The 17,852-nt window shown below is 54.2% G+C and overlaps 2 protein-coding genes across 2 annotated transcripts in view; one reads left to right on the top strand and one right to left on the bottom strand.

Annotated features, from left to right (window-relative positions):
• Positions 1 to 1,211: 1,211 nt before the first annotated feature.
• Positions 1,212 to 9,077, bottom strand: KLHL28 (kelch like family member 28). Its single transcript, XM_088533770.1, has 4 exons — positions 8,090 to 9,077; positions 5,529 to 5,972; positions 2,837 to 3,045; positions 1,212 to 2,128 (listed from the first exon to the last, which is right to left on the bottom strand). Exons 1-4 carry the CDS (start codon positions 8,986 to 8,988, stop codon positions 1,965 to 1,967), a joined length of 1,716 nt encoding a protein of 571 aa, XP_088389896.1. The 5' UTR covers positions 8,989 to 9,077; the 3' UTR covers positions 1,212 to 1,964.
• Positions 9,078 to 9,763: 686 nt separating this feature from the next.
• TOGARAM1 (TOG array regulator of axonemal microtubules 1) overlaps positions 9,764 to 17,852 on the top strand; it is a 32,263-nt gene continuing 24,174 nt past the window's right edge. The window contains exons 1-2 of the mRNA XM_088533795.1: positions 9,764 to 9,833; positions 10,814 to 11,916. Coding sequence (XP_088389921.1) covers positions 9,764 to 9,833; positions 10,814 to 11,916 — 1,173 coding nt within the window. The remainder of the gene's footprint in view (positions 9,834 to 10,813; positions 11,917 to 17,852) is intronic.

The following is a 17,852-nucleotide window of genomic DNA, read 5'->3' as shown; positions in this document are numbered from 1 at the left end:
CGCACGGAGAGGCTCCCCTTGCGCCCGGCGGGAGCGGAGCGCAGCCGGCGGAGCGCATCCCGTCCCGCCCAGCCGCGGATTTGCTGCCGGAGTTACTCACGCTGTTATTGCTACACAACAAGAATCCTTAGAGGGTCAGATAAGCAGCATAAAAATGCTGAATTGGTTATTTTTATTTGCTCTTCAAGTCCTGCTTCATTCTACTAAATTTGAAGAATACGCGCAGGATTTTATACAGTTTGTGCAAACGCCTGTGATCTGTGAATGATGTTTTATGATGAAAACACCCTCGTCTCCTTCACTGTTTAAAATCTGAACGTTAGCTTATGGAAGAACAGGGAAAACTACTGCTTGCCTGGCTGCAATGAGTTTTGCAGGAACTCAGAATAAATAAAGTACATGAAGAAACCTCCACTTAGCATACTTATAAAGAAATGGCTTTTAAAGCAACTATTTTGAATATTATTGCACCTTCAAAAATAATACTATATGGGTTTGAAAAACAAGGGGAAACAAACAATTTAACGCAATAAAACAAGAGGAAAATAACTCCAGAGGCAGAAAATTTCTTAAGTACCCAGTCTGGCAATACACGTATAGACAACAAAACAGAAATTGAAGATAATCATGATTCCTAGTTAAAAATCAGAAGACAACACGAAAACATGCTAAGTTAGCTAGAATTAATATGTATTAGCTCTTTTTAAAACGCCGCTAGCCCTGGCACGGCTCTCCGCTCCGCGGCGGGCAGCACGGGCCCCGTGTGGTGCTGGAGCACCAAGGGCTCCGTACTCACGGGTTTGAGAGCCTGGGACGGTCAAACCAGATCTTATGGAGACACATAACGAGTGCAGGGCTCGCTGAGGACACGGCGTCCCTCCTGACAGTCTTCATAGGCACAATGTTCCAAGCAGGTTAGAAACAAAACAGCAGAAGGATCAAAAGGACCATGCGGAACGCAGACTGCGCGACCCCGGTAACAGCCTTCCGCCCGAGTCCCGCCTGTAGCACCATTTTCATACCGAACGCTCGACAAAAGCACTCGCACTCTCTGCTGCAAAGGGTGGTCGTACGGAGCGCGGGCACCCCGGCGCTGGGCCAGGGAAGGGGGCTCCTCTGCAGGATTCTACACCACGCTCTGAAGGCTGCTGGGACGCTTCCTGATGTCTTACTGCAGGAATTTTTCTTTGCGTTACAATTACAGACACAGCAGTCTAGCAAGATTAAGTAATTTGATCTACTACTTATTTATCCACAAAAAAATAGAAGGGAAAGTTAAAAATGTGATTTATCTTTATCAGGTCCAAAAATGTCATAAGAGGCAATAAATTTGCCTTGTAAATTTATTTCTTTAAGTAGTTACCAATTATCATCCCAGCCCCCATACTGGTAAGAGGGTAACAGAGGAATGTACAGGCAACATACTACAGCATCTACTATTTACAAACCTTGAGATACAGAAACAAGGCAGCCCTTTAGTTACTGTTCATAAAAAAAAAATATGAAGCATTGTCATATTCTTAATATGAGGACACAACCAGACTGCTATCGGCAAGCGGCCCAGTCACACGACGCACTCGCACGCCTCGCACCCCAAGCACAGTAAACTTCATGTTTCAGAGTAGGCAGGAGGAAGAGAAAAGCTCCAGAAAGTGATCGGGTTAGATAGAGAGTGAAGTTTCTGACCATACCCCAGGCAGGTACAGTACTCACTAAGTGGCTCTGCTGTTGGCAGGATGCTCTCTAAACCCAGCTGGCAATAAGTCTTCCGCTCCTTTTGCTTGTGCTGCTAAAATAACAGGCCAGTTACTGGAAGAAAACCAAACCTTCCTCATTTCAGTCATAACTTTACTACATTCTTCCTTCGGAACTTCAGAAAATGAAGCTTATGGTCTCCATGAGCAAGGTATCCTTCCTAGCAGATTAAGTTCCTTCTTCACATCAGGTCTGTAAATTCCTGTCTTTCAAAGTGCAGTCAAACCAAAATTGCAGCGACAGTACATCATACCCGCAGAGTCCAGCCAGGTGTCCGCGATCGGGTCGTATTTCTGTACAGTGTTCAGGTAGGACGAGCCCGAATGTCCTCCTACTACATACAGGTAGTTATCGATTACAGCTGCACCCACTCCTGTGGAAAAGGAGAGACAAAAAGATAGACACACAGTCAGCACGCGGGGAAATAAGTGGGACTTCCGTTCCTAACAAGTCACTGAATTAAGTTAAAGGGTCTTGTGGGGGCCGTGTGGCTCCTCAGCTCGACACGGGGCCAACTCGGGCCATGCTGCTCAGGGTCAAACGGGGCCACAGAGACCCCACAGCAGCCCCGGGCCCCCATCGAGCATTCGACCACCCTCGTGGTGATATCATTCACTAATGAGCCAGGATCTGTCTCCTTGCAGCCCCGCAGCAGGCACCTGAGCGAGGAGGTTCCTCCTGCTCATTGCAGACCCTGCTCTGCTGCCCCACGGCAGCTGCCAGGCAGCCAGCAGGGAAGGGGTTACCGGGGCCCCACACAAAGCCAGGTACAATCAGGCAGGAACTAGAGGATTGCTGCACTTCACTCAAAATCGGCAAAAACACAACAGCAAATTGAGTAAAAATACCACTTCATGTTATGTACAGCTCAAAAACTAAATCAGACTTTCATTAAAAAACTAGAGAAGTGTGTACTTGAGTAATTTATATATTTGTTCATTGAACTGATTTATGGATCTGCAGCCCAAGTGACAGATTAAAAATGCTCTACAGAGAAGTCACCACAGCCCTGGTTTGCTACAACCTCCACTGCATCAAACGGTCGTTTCCTTCTCCCGAGGTAACCGCCCAGTGTCCCCACCTGTCCTGGGCTCCTTCATGGGCCTGCACACCGTCCACTGGTTTTGGTGGGGATCGTATCTCTCGATGCTGGACAAGTGAGACACTCCGTTGTGCCCTCCCACGACGAAGATGAAGCCCAGCATGACGCCGACGCCGAAGTTGATCCGTTTATCGGCCATCGAAGCTACCGTCTCCCAGGAGTTCTTGCTCGGATCGTAACGCTCCATGCTGCGAATGCAAACACACACCTTGTGAGACCTGGATTTCAACAACATTTGTATCTCACTCCACAAGAAATCTGCATTTGCCAAAGACTCGCCGGGTTCTGCCAACTAGTACTGTTACACAGACTAACAAGGTAGCACGAAGCAAAGGTGCTCGTGCCACGGGGTGCGCGGCCGCCTTGCACGATGCTCAGCGCACGCGCGTGCAGCCCAGACTCCCGGAGCACCGTGGAGCCAGCGCGGCCCAAGGTGCCAGAAAGCTGGAAGGACTTTCTCCTGACAGGGCAGCTGCCGGGCTGCCTCTTCTCCAACGCCAGGTTACATTTTGAGACAAATTACTGCTACTATTTATAAAAGCAACCCATGGAAAACTGAACATAATGCAGCTCGGAAGTGAATTTATTAGGGGAAGACTCCAAACCGAAAGGCTTCCCTGTGGCTTGCCTGGAAACAGCAGACGGAGGAAAGAAAGCTTGCAGAGCACATCCCTCAGGAAAGCTGCGCGGAGGGCGCCGACGCCGCCAGCTCTCGGGGCGGGCAGAAACGAGCTAACAGACGAGAGGAGCTGCGAGCGCAGCCGCCGTGCCTGCCACCCGCGCAGCCCGCGGACACGAGGGCAGAGCAGGGAGCAGCAGGAGCACGAAAGGCGCAGGCGGCTTCCTGCAACTCCTGCAGCTTGGGGGAGTCCCCCGAGGGCGCAATGCAGCGCGTGACTCGTGTGCTTGAAAGTTAGGAACACCAAAAATATTCAATAAAAAGGGAATATGCTGAAATATCCACCAACTCTATAATGCTTTAGGAGTTGCTAGCAATTCCTTTTTGACTGAAGAAAAGATAAACATGACACAGGAGTGAGGCTGCTGCAGAATTTTAATGTTAAGACTTTCGCCTTTAAAGATGCCCGTTTATTAAAGACACTTCCTATTTTCCCAGAGATGACCTTTATTTCCTGAAAGGAGGTAAATGAATTTGGCCTTCAGAGGCCCGCGCGCACCCTGAGCATTCATCTTTTGGGCACCACTTCTGACAGCAGCAGGAGCTTGATTGCTTGCCCTTTAGGTCCCCTCGTGCAATGAGGTGACAGCAGAGTGGTGTCATGGAGGGGCCGCGTGAGCTCTGCCTGACCTGCTGCTATTGGGGACAGCTCTGAGCAACAAGGGCCACACAGAGCCAGGAGGGACCGCAGGAGAACAGGGAGCTGCAGTTATTCCAGGTTTGCCTCCCATGAGAAGAAAGCCTAGCTGGATGGAGAACATTTCAGAGATGTTTTTCTTGTCTATTAAGCACCTTCACTTGTTACTACGGTTTACAATCTGAAGTATAATTCTGATTTCTTAAAAAAAACATACTGAGTTTAAAAAAAATCCCATCACAACCATAGCAAGCTGTGTAAGTTATTACATGTTTCAGGAATTTAAAAGATGCTCCTTATTTTCCATCTGAAAATTACATAGCTATACTTTTCTATTTCTATCCTTTGCTTCATGAGCTATTTTATATTAAGGCATTTCTGAAGAAGATAACAGCATATCAAGTACGAAAAAATAAGCAGAATTAATGACCAATGCAGTATTTTACTGTAAATGGTCAAGTGGTTAAAAGACTGATGTATCCCGTTATCAAACGTAAGCCCTGCTTTCCTACAAGCAGGAGCTTTCATTTTACCTTTCATTCAGCCCTTTGGACTTTAACTTAAATTTGCTTCCTGGAGGGACACAAAGCTGAGGTACTCCCACTGCTTATGATGGAAAGAGAGTAAAAATCACTCCTTTGCACCACTAAGTGCTCCAGAGCATCGGTGCGAGCACCGTGGCACGCGGCGACGCACGGCGCTGCTGCCAGGAACCTCCACGCGTGCCAGGGCCCTGACGCCCCGCTCTGCCCACGAGCTGCATCCCGGGGTCACCACCAAGGCAAGTTCCCGGCGCAGACGCGTGTTTGTTTGGGAACGTTGGGCACACGAGCCATCCCGCCCGTTTCTCGTCATGTTTTAGGTGTTTAAGTGACCCGTGCAACCTCGCGCTGTGCAGAGCCGGCTGCAGGGGCCCGCGCAGCAGCAGCGGGGCTGTGCCAGGCCGGGCTCTCCGGGGAGCTGCGCGGGCACCGCGCTGCGCACGCGGCTCTGCCGCTGCCGCGGGGCCGCAGCTCGTGCCTGCACACACTGCTCTGCCCAGCTAACCCGCTCCAGGGGCGCAGGGCACCCCGCAGCACCGCGCTACGTGGATACACCTCTGCACCAACCTTCCTTCCTCGAGCATTTAGGCAAAAAGAAGACAAGGAAAAAGCAGCAGCTCTGAGCAAGAACACAGTTAAGACCATACAGAGGTTTCCCAGCTGAATCGCCAGGCTTACCCTGTAGATCAAGCAATAGTGAAGGCCACTGCGGATCTCAGAATATTTTTTAACTGACTGCTGAACACAAGCTTCACAACGAGCTCTGCTGATTTCTCGCTTATGCTACTGAGATGCACTATCAGAAGCACATACCTGTTCATGTGGGCAGGACCATAGCCACCAATGGCATATATCATTCCATCCAGGACAGCTGCAGCAAAACAGCTTCGCGTTTTGTTCATAGGGGCCACCAGCTGCCACTCCTTCACTTTGGGGATGTATTTCTCCACGGTGCGCAGGTAGGACTGCCCGTCATAGCCCCCTAGGGCATAGAGCTCTCCTGCTAGGACCACCACTCCCAGATTACTCCGGCTCTCAAACATCCTCTCCAGAGACGTCCACGTGTTCGTGTCGGGGTCCCAACACTCCACTGAGTTCTCGTGCTTTCGGTAGCTGATGCCTTGACACATGTGGGTGGCGATCCCTCCTACGACGTAGATCTTCTGGTCTAGGACACATATTCCAAACTCGCAGCGGGGGATGCTAAGAGGTGCCAGGCCGATCCAGGAGTCATTCTGAGGAAAATACATCTCAAGGCTGAAATAGGAAAACGAAGACTACATGAGCAAAGCCAGATCTCTCAACAGCAAAGGAGCATGGTTCTAATGGCGTAGCTCGTATTTCCCGTCCCACGTTTGCCCAGCACCGGCCCTATCAAAGGCCATTTGCTGCTCTTGAGGCCAGAGGCCAGGGCTGCCCAGGGCAAAGCGCTGCGCGGCCACGAGGCAGGGACCACGGCGAGCCCAGCACCCGAAGGAGACCGTGACAAGTGCCAGCCAGGCACACTGAGATGGCACGAGAACGTCGCGGACAGCGCGAGGGAACACGACGCCGGGCTAATGCATGAGCACAGGAGGGGTTAAAAAAAAAAAAAAAAAAAAAAGAAACAAGAGAAAAACAACCCACACAAACAAAATTCCGGACAGCCACAGAGATGAGAGAGAGAGAAGATGAGAGTAAGAAAGGGAGGAGCCCATGTCTATATATACACACGTACAAACACACACTTAGAAAGTATAATGGGTAGCTTTGTAATTACATCTTTTACATACACTGTATAATTTAAGGAAACATCACAAAGCACAGCATCTTAAGTTTGGAATATTTATATTTGAAAAACTAAGCCTGTATGTATTCTTTTTAAATTATACCCGGTTTTAAAATAAGAACAATCTAGGCCACAGTGTATATAATATAGTTAACCTATCTAAACAGTTCAGTTAATGCTCTAGTTAATTGAAATGAATGTCTAGTTTTCAAGAAAATATGTACAAAAATAAAGAACACAAAAATGAAGCCATTGAGGAGAGGAAGCCACAACTAGAAGCCCAGAAGCAACAACTGCTGAAACACCAGCCTGGCTCTTGGCAGCAGCAGCCAGGCAGAAACGCCTGGGTCTAAAAGTCTGCTAAGTAACTCTGTAATTCTGGTACTAGGTGGCAGTGGTTGGCAATAAGTGAAAAAAAATAGCCTTCCTGTAAGTACAGATGAAAATTAAAATCAGAATAGTGGAATAGTGTTTCCTAATTGCCACTTTGAATTGTGAGAAAATTGGGGAGCTAAATTTTGACTAATTTTACTGATCTGTAACATTTTTATACATCAAGAGCAATTGCTTAGACTTATTTAAATGACAGCTTGAGAGAGATTAGTGTAAGTAATAAGGGAAAGTCAGTCCAGCATGCATTAGCAAGAGTAAATAGCCACAAATAAATGTTTTGGTTTAAAAAACACATTGGAGTGTAATATTGACACGATCATTACAGAATCTATAAAGGATAGGGCTGAAGATTCATTGTCGTTGGACTACTTCACTCAAACAGAAATGGATTTGTTATTAGACTCACAAAATCCTTTGTGTTTTCTAAATCTTTAAACTCAACTCCTGGGCCCAAAGTCTAGTTCACTGTTGGTCACTATTGATCAGGAAAGCTAACTTTTAATAAGTTAACATCTAGGAACTTATATAAACACAGAAATACACAGATACTCCCTGGCTTTCAAAGGCACAGTAAACTCTTCCTTAGTGTTAGTAAGAGCACGTTCGACATCAAGGTATTACATGTGTAGGTGTAAATATGCACCTATATATACACACCCCCACAAAGTCTAACCCTCACTTCTGCAAGTGTTAATACAGTGGTACAGCTTAACTCAATACTACTGTGTTTTATGTATTTAATTTCTTTTGCTCAGGTGAGTTTCACTGATGTAACAGTCTACTGGGTCTCCAATAACTTCAATTATTGGAAGGGATGTGGTCTAAGAAATAGGGCTAAGAAGAAAGATGCACCCTTACCTGTCTCGGCCAGCATGGATATGGGCATCTGCTCAGCAGCAAGGGTTATATTCATGGCTATACTGCAGCCAAGAATTTAATGTTACTAAGAATTACCTCCTAGCTCTGATTAATTCCAAGCACTTTTGAGTTATCAGGAAGCGTGTTTTCCACTCCCTCTTCCCCATTTTTCAAAAAAAAAATGTAGCTAAAACTTTATGATTTGAGAGTCTATAACATTAGTAGACAAGTGAAAGTTACATAAAATGGAAAAAAATCAATAAAACACATACTGAAAATAGTGACATTTATTATCAAAATTATCCATCAACAGACCCAGAGTGGTAAGGCTTCACAGCCTCTTACTGCTACTCACCTCTCCAAACAGGCGAACAGCCCAGCTTTGCCTCCGACGGCACAGAGGACTTTGGGGGCGCAGCGAGGTCTCGTCATCAGCATGGTCTGGTGGGAGAGCCTGTGCTCGGGCATGAAGTGGTACTTGAGGGCCTCGTTCAGCAGGTGCTTGCAGGTGTGGTCGTCACGGATGAGATGGTTGGCTTCGTACAGCCGCGTGAGGAACTTCACGCTCAGCAGCGGCAACCGCACGCAGTGCAGCAGCTGCGCCAGGTACTTCTGCCGCTCCTGCACGTCGTATTTGATCCAGGACTCCAGCGCGTAAAAAACTGTCTCTTCTGTCACGACATTCAAGCAGTCATTGGAAACAATTTCATCCAATTCCGAGTGCGTAAGCTCAAAAAATTCTTCCGTCTGGCACACATCTTCAAAGTTCTGACAAACGTATTTGTTGGCAGCCAGGTAGAGGTCATGGCAGCCGTAGGTCTCGGCGAAGCGGGCAATGCCGATGCAGTTGCCAGGGTCGAGCTGGCTCTCGAGGAAGGCGCAGCACTCCTTCACCACCAGCTTCACCTGCAGGAGGTTGGCCGCCGGCAGGAGGGACTCCACGGTGTCCTGCGAGATGAACACGGTGCCCGTGTAGGCGTACTCCACTATGGCCTGCAGCGCCGCCTCGTCCATGCACTGGAACTCCACCTCCGCGTTCTCCTTCTCCGACAGGTTCCCCGTGAACATGGCCTTGAAGTAGGGGCTGATGCTGGCGAGCACCACCTTGTGCGCGTGGATCTTGACATCGCCGACTCTCAGGACAATGTCACAGAGCTCGTGATGCTGGCGAAGGAGGTTCAGGCCTTGCAGAAGCTGCTCGGAATGCAAGTGGGTTAGGTTGGCAAGCATGTAGGTTGGAGACGGCTGGTCCATCTGCGGAAACAGAATTTTTAACGTATTACTCAGGGTTTCATTTTCAACAGTTTCATTACTCACAGAACTTAGACACGCTACATATAACATTTAAAAAATGTTTCCATTTAGGTTTTTCTTTTCTTAATTAGTATATTACTTCCCAATTTACTTTTAAATCCTTATGCTCTATGTTTTTTTTAAACACAAGTTAAATGTAGGACAATCCCAATGTTTATTAATCGCATATGCTATTTTAAGCTTTTATTACGAAATGAAAAAGGAAGAAAGGAAGACTTTTTGTGCCGCGTGATGTTATCTGGAGTCTAGACTACCTGGCAGGAGTCTGCATCAGATATTTAAGAGAATTGCACAGCAACTGGAATAAAAATAAAGGTCTGGTTTAACTGAAACAAACTTCTAAAAGTTCTTAAACTAATTTGTGCTGCTAACTACAGAGGCCCTCGTCAGTGTGATGTGCAACGTCTGCAAAAACCTGCTCAGAGCTCTGCATCACTGAACTGCCCTTATAATTCTCTCCAATGAAACGCCAGGCAGAGAGGAAAGCAGCACCTCTGTGCCTGGCCAGGGAGGGGGAGCCTGGCCCTGCTCAGAGCGAAGCTCTCTGGAAGGACGCGACGTGTCCTCCTCTTCCCGCAGGATCTCTGCATCAATTGCACTGCTTTAGGAGGCGAGGAGGTTTCTGAGGCCTCAGAAGGCCCTCCCGGCGGGTCCCCAGGTTTCTGAGGCCTCAGAAGGCCCTCCCGGCGGGTCCCCACGCCGGGGCTGCGCGGTGATGCCCGCGGGCACGACGGTGCTCCAGGCTCAGCGCCCCTTCCTCGGCACTAAGGGTGCCACGAAGGGCCGTAACGGCTGTTCTGCAAAGAGCATCACAGCCCCCAAACCGTTTGTTTTTGCAGTTAAAAAGATGATTAAATTTTATTTTGCTAAATAATTACACAGACTTCAAAACATCACTTCCTTTATTTTACCCTTAAAAATTTCATCATTTTTACAGCTCCTGAACTGACACCCAATCTGCAACTGTCCTGCTCGGCGAGTGCTTTAACCGGAGGAACACAACCCGCCGCCGACACCCGGCCGCAGAACCCAGCGGCGCTCACAAGGACGCGCGGACGTGGAGCTGCACGAAGAACACGTCCTCCCGGGGACAGCGCCGCTCTCCGCGCACAGCCCTGCGGCGGGGAAGGAACCCGGCCGCGCCGAGGGGAAGCTCCCCGGGGCCGCTGCCTGGGAGCGCCGAGGAGCCCCGGCGGCCCCTCCGCGCGCGGTCCCGACCCGGAACGCGGCCCCGGCGGCCCCTCCGCGCGCGGCCCCGACCCGGAGCGCGGCCCCGGCGGCCCCTCCGCGCGCGCCCCCGTCCCGGAGCGCGGCCCCGGCGGCCCCTCCGCGCGCGGCCCGGGCCCCGGGCCCCGCCCCCCGCTCACCTGCGCGGCCCCGCGCGGGCGCCTCGGCCGCTCCTCGCTGCTGCGCTCCCCGGCAGCGCCCGCGTCACTTCCGGCGGGCGGCGGCGCGGAGCTCGCGCTCCCAGCGTGCCCCGCGCGGGCCGTGCCACCGCGCGCGGAGCGGGGGGGGAGGGGGCGGGGCACAAGGGGGTGGTGCCGCGCAGGCCCCGCCCCGGCCCGGCGCGGTGGGCGGAGCCGCGCAGGCGCAGCGCGCGCCGCTCCCTGGCGACGGCGATGCGGCGGGGCGCGCGCGCGCGGCGCGGCGGGGCGGGGGGGCGGCGGCGGCGCGGGCCGCCCCGCGCCCGCCATGGAGCCGCCGGCGGCGGCGGGGGCTGAGCGCGGGGAGGGGGGCGCGCGGCGGGGCGGGCGGGCCCGGCAAGGCGGGGGGGGGCGCCGCGCGCCGTGCTGCCCCCCGCCCGCTGCCGCGGCGCCGCGCGAGGACAGCAGCGGGGAGGAGGCGACGGAGGAGGAGGAGGGTCCGGATCCGCCCCGCGCCGCGAGCCCCGGGGACGAGCGGCCGCTGTCCCCCGCCGCCGCCGAGGGGGAGCTGGTGCCCGCGGAGCTGCGCGCGCGCCTGCTCGACCCGCACGACTACCGCGGCCGCGCGCAGGCGGCGCGGGAGCTGCGGGCCGCGCTGGGCGCCGCCGCCGTGGCCGCCGCGCCGCCCGCCGCGCTGCTCGCGCTGCTCGGCCTCCTGCACGCGCTGCTCGACGACCGCAACTTCGAGGTGGCGCTGAGCGCGCTGGAGGCCACGCGGCTGCTGGCGCAGCGCCTGGGCCGCCGCGCCGAGGCCTTCGCGGCGCCGCTGGCCTCGGCCGCCGCCAAGGCGCTGGGCGACCCCAAGGCGGCCGTGCGGCGGGAGCGCGGGCGGCTGCTGCGCGCGCTGCTCGAGGCGGCGGGGCCGCGGCGCGTGCTGCCCGCGCTGCTGCCGCCGCTGCGGCACCGCAGCGCCCGCGTGCGCGAGGACGCGCTCAACGCGTGCATGGCCGCGCTGCTCGCCGCGCCCGCGCACCCGCAGCCCGACCTGCCGCAGCTGGCGCTCGCCCTGGCGCCCGCGCTGGCCGACGGCAAGCGGCGCGTGCGGCACGCGGCCCTCGAGGCCTTCGCGCTGCTCGCGTGGCGCATGGGCCCCGGCGGCGCCCGCGCGCTGCTGGCGGCCGTGGACGCCGTGGAGCTGCAGGACGGCGGCGCGGGCGTCGTGCGCGCCGTGCAGGCCCGCCTGGCCCGCGGGGCGCTGCCGCGTCTCACCGAGCACGGCCTCGTGGAGTACGCGGTGCCGCTGCCCCGCGGCGCCGACACCGACTGGCTGCTGGGCGGCCGCAGGTCCCGCAGCGCCCACGCGCACGGCGGCCCCCAGCCCCGCGACGCCCGCACGGCGCGGGGCCCCCGCAGGGTGCTCAGCGCGGGCAAGGGAAGGAACAAGCTGCCCTGGGAGAGCAGGAGCGCCGGGGCCCAGGAGGGCAGCGCGGGCTGCATGGAGCAGGTAGGGACACGTGCGGCACCGCGGTTTAACGCACCCAGGGTCCCACCAAGGCCGGTGGGGAAGGCGTTTTGGGTTCACATGGGTGTTTTGACCTATGGCTAACACTGCCGGTATTCTCCGTGCAAGGATCTGTGCAAGTGCGTGCTCTGGGACATCTCGTTCAAGAGCTCCTTTTGGCAGATCTAATGCTCAGAGAAACCTGAAAACTCATCACTGGCAAAGAGAACATTGTTTCTGAATGTCGATGGGCTCTGCAAGGCACTTCTTGTGTCCAACCGTAGTGACCTGTATCAGACAGCAGCTAGCAGAAGCCTGGGGGTGTACTACTTAGGGGTTATGTTTGTGTGTTTGTGTTTGAGAGTACCTGGCAGGCAGCAAGGAATTAAGCGGGAGTTTTGGCTTTCCCGGGTACAGACGCTGTTCCAAGGGACACACAGGCGGCCTCCTTGCAGGCGGTGCGGGTCGCGCTCCTTGGCCGCGCGCTGCCCCGGGATGGAGCCCATGCGTTGTTGGCTGCGCTCGTGACCCAGCCCCGTTTCACTGGGAGCGAGGCCGCGTGGGCACAGGGAGCGCTTCTGCCTGAGCCCGGTTTAGATGGTGCTGCTGACCGGCCACACCAGCACCCGTGAGCAGAGGAGACTTTGGAGAAGTGATTCAGGTCCTTCTGACCATGGCCGCGGTTGTGCTCCCTCGCGTGTGCTTGGAGAGCCAAGCGTTTAACACCTCCCGGGGACGGGAGCGATTTTAACAGGACAGGTGGTGCAGCTCGGCAGAACTTGCTCTCTAGTAACGGAATTTAAGCAAGCGGCTCTTGCTGGAAAATGAGAATCTGTTCAGAGCTGATTTCCGCACTCCAATTATTTACTTACTCCGAGTTTAGTACTTGGCCACTTAGTAACTTGCTCGTCAGCAGCACTGTGCGTTCTTGCTTAGAGAGGCTGCATTTTAATGAGGTCCCTTAATAAGGGAATGTTAATGAGCAGTTCTGTCCAGGAAGGCCTTGGAAGCATTCGTGCACGCGTGCGCCTGCCGTCCTTAGCTGCCGTGTGCGATGTCTTCGTCCAGGCTCCCCAGCGTCTCCTTTTTCGCCGGACTCGGAGGCCTGGCACCGTTTTGGTTCCGGCTAGGTCCGGATGGTGGGCGCACAAGGAGCCTCTCCCCGTTCGTCCTGCACAGCGCCTCGCTGTGAGCCCGCACGAGCGGCAGCGCTGCCGGTGCTCGCTGCATGGACGGGGCTGCGCTCTGCTGTGCTGTGACCGTGTCGGCGCTGGCCCCTCGGGGAGAAGCGACCGCGCCAGCCCTGGCCCCGCGGGAGAGGCAGCCAGAGAGCGGCTGGTCCTTTAGGGGCTGCCCGGGGCAGGCAGCCCGTGCTCCGAGAGCCCCTCGCGCCCTCTCGGAGCGCTGGAGGGTTCCTCCGGAGAGAAACCCCTCTCGAGCTCCCAGCGGCTGCCCATGGTTCAGGTGTCTGGGGCCCTCCTGCACATGCAGCTACATTTGCTCCTGTAGCCTGGCGGGGTGCCCGAGGTCTCCTCGGCTGGACTGAGGGGCAGAAAGGAGCGAGTGGTTTGTAGTTATCCGTTCTGTGCCGTTGTGTGCGTGCAGTGTATTTAGCAATGGCATGAACTTAAACGTGGCCTGGAGGAGCAGCCTCGTGGCTTCAATTCAGTGGTGACGAGTCGCTGTTTAGTAAGTAACATCCTCCACACTGGTGCGGTGAAAACTTCTCGGTGCACACACGTAGCGTAAAGCTCTTGGGTCTCAGCCCCGTCTCACAACGTTGGGGTGGAAGCCAGCATAAACCTCCAGATTGGCTCCTTCGCCCTCCTGACCACGGGCTTGTCCCTTCCTCTCCGTGCTGTCCGTGCCCGCGTGTGGCAGCGACTCCCTTTCCAGTTGCATAACATCATGCAGATACCCACATTAGGGCTTTCCTGTCGTGGTGATTTTTTCTTACATCCTTCTGTGTTGTGCTGACTGTCTGTGTTTGTTCCTCCTTATGCACGGATACAGAACTTGTGTTCGCACTGTCTATTTCTGCAGAATCGGAGCAGAACCTGTTTCAGCCTGTGTTGGGGAACAGCGTTTCCAGCGTGAGCTCTGTGTGGATATCAGTCTAGGGAACTTTCCTGCATTTATTTTCCTTTCCTGCTCTTCAGGGGTCCAAACTGAAGTTAACCAGTCTGCCTTGGCTTTCCCTTCTGCTATGTAGGGTACAGAGGCTGCCATGAAGAGGCTTTTCAGAGAGAAAATACTGATTATCATATAGTATGTTTACTCCGTTGTAATAAGAACAATTTTTGGCTTTTAATGACTGTTTTCTAAGGCACCCTGTGCCTCCTGGTGACACTGCCAGCTCCTGCCTTTCTCCTCTACTTTCTGACTTTGTTCTCCTTGCCTCAGTTCTATTTTATGTTGTTTTCTTTCATATTTAAGTTGGTAGAAAGCAGATCAATAACTCTGAGGTGTCAGAATTTGAAGACATCAACTGTGCTCTACCAGAGGGAAAAATGTGAAAGCTGCTTTTGCAGGCTTGCTTGTGTAGCCAGAAACCTCCTGTAAGCCAGGACTCGTTTTGTATTGGGGTACAGCTTCTCTCCACATATCCTTGTGCTTGCCTACAAACAAGTGCTGCAAGAACAACGCTTGGCACCAGGTTTTACTGCGTTTTGTGTCCCTGGGTTAGCAGCTGCCCCCCGCGAAGCTCCCCCAGGGCTCCCTAGCGCAGGGGAGCTCAGCCTGGCTTGGGGAGCCGCCGCTCTGCGCCGGTGCCCGCGCAGCCTCCGCAGCGCGCGGGGCCTCCAGCAGCGGCCGTGGAGACGCGCGGGGCGCGCGGAATGCGGCCCTGCTCCCGGCGCCCCCGGGGCGGGCGGCTTCCCGCCCCCTTTGGCACTCAGCAGAGCACCGAGGGCTTTTCTGCTGACCAGGCGCCTCGCTGGGGTGAGATGGATCGCTCACGGGACTGCGTTGGGTCGTGGGTGTCACTGGCTCCATCTCCATTTACCAAAATGGAAGTTTAAGCAACGGGAGTATTGAAGCAGCTACGGGATTGCTCTAGGCTGACAGCTTTGTTACTGCACCTTCACATCCTCGGCATTCATGTGATTCTGCTGTTGCGTGTCTCAGCATAGATTTAAAGCCCCGTAAGCTGGGGACTGTCTCTGATTTTTGGTTCAGTATCTGTGGGTTTTGTTCTTGTTTTGTTACGTGAGTACAAAGAAGTTGCCCTGTGCTGTAGAGTGGTCTGCGATGAGCACGGGTGCGTTTGTGCTCGAGACGCTCTCCTTGCCCCAGCTCGGGCAGTACCTGCAGACTGTCCTTGTTGGCTGGAGAGGCTGCTGTGCTGCTGCACACCCGGGTCACTGTCCACGTGGAGGTGTCCACCTGGCCAGCCCCGGGACGTCGCGTGGCTGCCTGCGCGTGTCCTGCTGCGGGTTTGAGGAGCTCACTTGCTCGTGGAAATGTAAAAACTAATAATTAATTCAGACATTCCTTTGAGATGATTTTGTTTAAAAATTAACTCTCGGAGTCATTCTGCGGCTGAAAGGATGCATGAAATTAGGTTAATGTTTAAAAACAATTTTTATTCACATTTTTAGGAGCCTGCTATACTGTAATTGTCCAAGGCCACGTCTAGACGCTGCTGATGTGATAAGATGTGAGGTTAAACGTGCATGAGTTAATATGTACTAAAATGTAGCGTAGATAAAGCACACTGGGGTTGTTTGTCCAAGTGCAGCTCCTGTCCGTGCTGATAAATTGGCAGCTGGATGAAACGCTCCTGTCGCTGCTGACATGCTTGGAGACGGGTTTGATGCCGCATCCACCTGCAGGCGTGGAGGCAGCAGCTCCGCTGGCTGCCTGCGCCCGCGAGGAGTGCGCGACCCGGTGCGCGACACGGCACCGCGAGCGCCCACCGGTACGTGTCGGGCGGCTGTAGCGCCGCGCGCGGCTGTGCGGAGGAGACACCCTGCTCCGAGGGTGGCGCTTGCGCTGCGGATGCAGGCGCAGGGCTCCCCTCCGCGTGGCCGGAGCGCTGGGCCGGGGTCCCTCCGGAGCGGGCGCTCGCGGGGCCCTGGAACGCCCAGCGGCTCCTCTTTGCTAAAGCTGGCAGGTTTCACGGTTCACAGCTTTGCGTAGCAGAACGGAGTCGCCGTTCGCAGCACCTCCGCTTTCCACTCCTCGTTTGGAAAGCAGAACGCGAGTTCCGCGGGGCGAGCGCAGCTCCCCGTGGCACTGCTCCCCGTGCAGCCGCAGCCGGCAGGGCCGCGCTCGGCGCCGTGTCGCCATCTGCAAATTAAACGTTTAACGTTGTTTGAATTCGCTCTTCGCTTCCTAGAGCCACTGGTGCATGGGGGCTCCTCCGATTCCTTGGTTTAAGCCTTGGAAGATGTAAACAATTCCAGTCTGAATGGAACCGGATCCTACCCCCAAATAAATATTTATTTTACTTTTTTAAGACTTGATACAATCCTACTGGTCCTTTAGGTGCTTGCTTTGAGTTATTGAGGTTAACTCACTCTAAGCAAACGTGTCACATTCTTTGGGTTAACTATCAAAAAAACCCCGAGTTCGATAACAACAGTTGGCAGTTTCGGGTACAGAAGCACTTTACAAAAACACCCGAGCAGTGCTTGTTCTGTTAGTATTGCAGTTCAGCCCTGGCGCGCAGGGGTGCCGCCGCGCAGCCCGTCCGAGCGCCGCGCTCCGGGGGGCGCGAGCGGGTGCGTCAGCGGCGTGCGCGCCGCGTGCGCCTCCATGAGCCTTCCTTGGCTGGGGCTGCGCGAGGCCTTCTGCCACCGGCCCGTCGAGAATCCACCGCACAGCTTGTTTAATAGCTGGGTTTCATCAAGACCAAAGCGTGTCTGAAATGCTTTGGAAAAGCAGTCTTGTTTCCCCCGGTGGATAACGAGGATTGCGAGTCGGTGGAGGCTGCCCTGTGCGTGTGGCAGGACCTGTCCTCTCATTGCCTGTGTGAGTCTTTGGGAGAGGAGTCGCAGTTTCCCAGGGACTCAGAGTGTTTTGGGGCAGCACCGTGGCGTTTGCACCGTGCCTGGCGTGCTTGCACCGTGCCTGGCGTGCTTGCACCGTGCCTGGCGTGCTTGCACCGTGCCTGGCGTGTTTGCACCGTGCCTGGCGTGTTTGCACCGTGCCTGGCGTGTTTGCACCGTGCCAGCCCCCTCCCTGCTCCGCCGGGGCAGCCGCTGCGGTGCCGGGGCAGTGAGGGGCCTGGCGCGAGGGCTGCTCTGTGACCCTGCTGGGCAGGGACACAAAGTCCAGTTACATGAAATGAAAACCTTGGAGATTCGGTCACCAGCTTCACTGAAAAATCTGGCAACTTGAGGTTTGCGTTTCTGCTTTGGCAGCACCGTGTGTGCCTGGTAAATGCACGGCCTCTATGGAATAGCCTGCGCCGTTGGGCTTGCAGGAATTTCTGCCGAGTTCCCGTTTCAGACCCCATCTTTGGGGTGCACTGAAATCTTCAGTGGCCCTAAAATACATATTTTTTAATAAGTAGCTGCACCGTGTATGTTTTAGGCCAGAAATCACAGAATCCTCCACTCCCACAACTGGAATACCAAGTAAAGGAAGTTTTTTAGCCCTGGCATAATGCAGTATTTGCAGTTCTGTTTGGGCTTACGCTTTTGCCTCTGTGTAGAGCCGTCCCTATGAAAAGAGAGAACAGAGTTGATTACTACAGCCTTGAAGTGACCTAAATTGTTGATTGCAATATTTAATCGGAAAGCAAGCAGCCTTTATTTGGAGCGTGGTCTGTATTTTGCTAGGTATTTACATTTTGCAGAGTTTTTCCTTAACTCTAATGGATTCTCATTCCAAAGGACTAGTCTTACCAAATACAGCTTTTGGACTAAATGTGCAGCTTGCTTTTTCATAACTTAAGTAGCTGCTGGCTATTGAAATGTAGCTTAACTTACTTT

The sequence above is a fragment of the Tinamus guttatus genome, unplaced genomic scaffold (assembly GCF_059628265.1).
Source record: "Tinamus guttatus ecotype Peru unplaced genomic scaffold, ASM5962826v1 Tinamus_guttatus_pri_ptg000522l, whole genome shotgun sequence".
NCBI classification, from domain to species: domain Eukaryota; kingdom Metazoa; phylum Chordata; class Aves; order Tinamiformes; family Tinamidae; genus Tinamus; species Tinamus guttatus.
This window is presented reverse-complemented; position numbering and strand designations above follow the sequence as displayed.

Bases quoted from the DNA above. Each gene is read 5' to 3' on its own strand.
- KLHL28 (XM_088533770.1), bottom strand. From the start codon at position 8,988: ATGGACCAGCCGTCTCCAACCTACATGCTTGCCAACCTAACCCACTTG. The intron at 3,046-5,528 runs GTATGTGCTTCT...TTGCATTCGCAG, and splicing joins GGTCCTGCCCACATGAACAG to CATGGAGCGTTACGATCCGA. The intron at 2,129-2,836 runs GTGGGGACACTG...CCTTTTCCACAG, and splicing joins CATGAAGGAGCCCAGGACAG to GAGTGGGTGCAGCTGTAATC.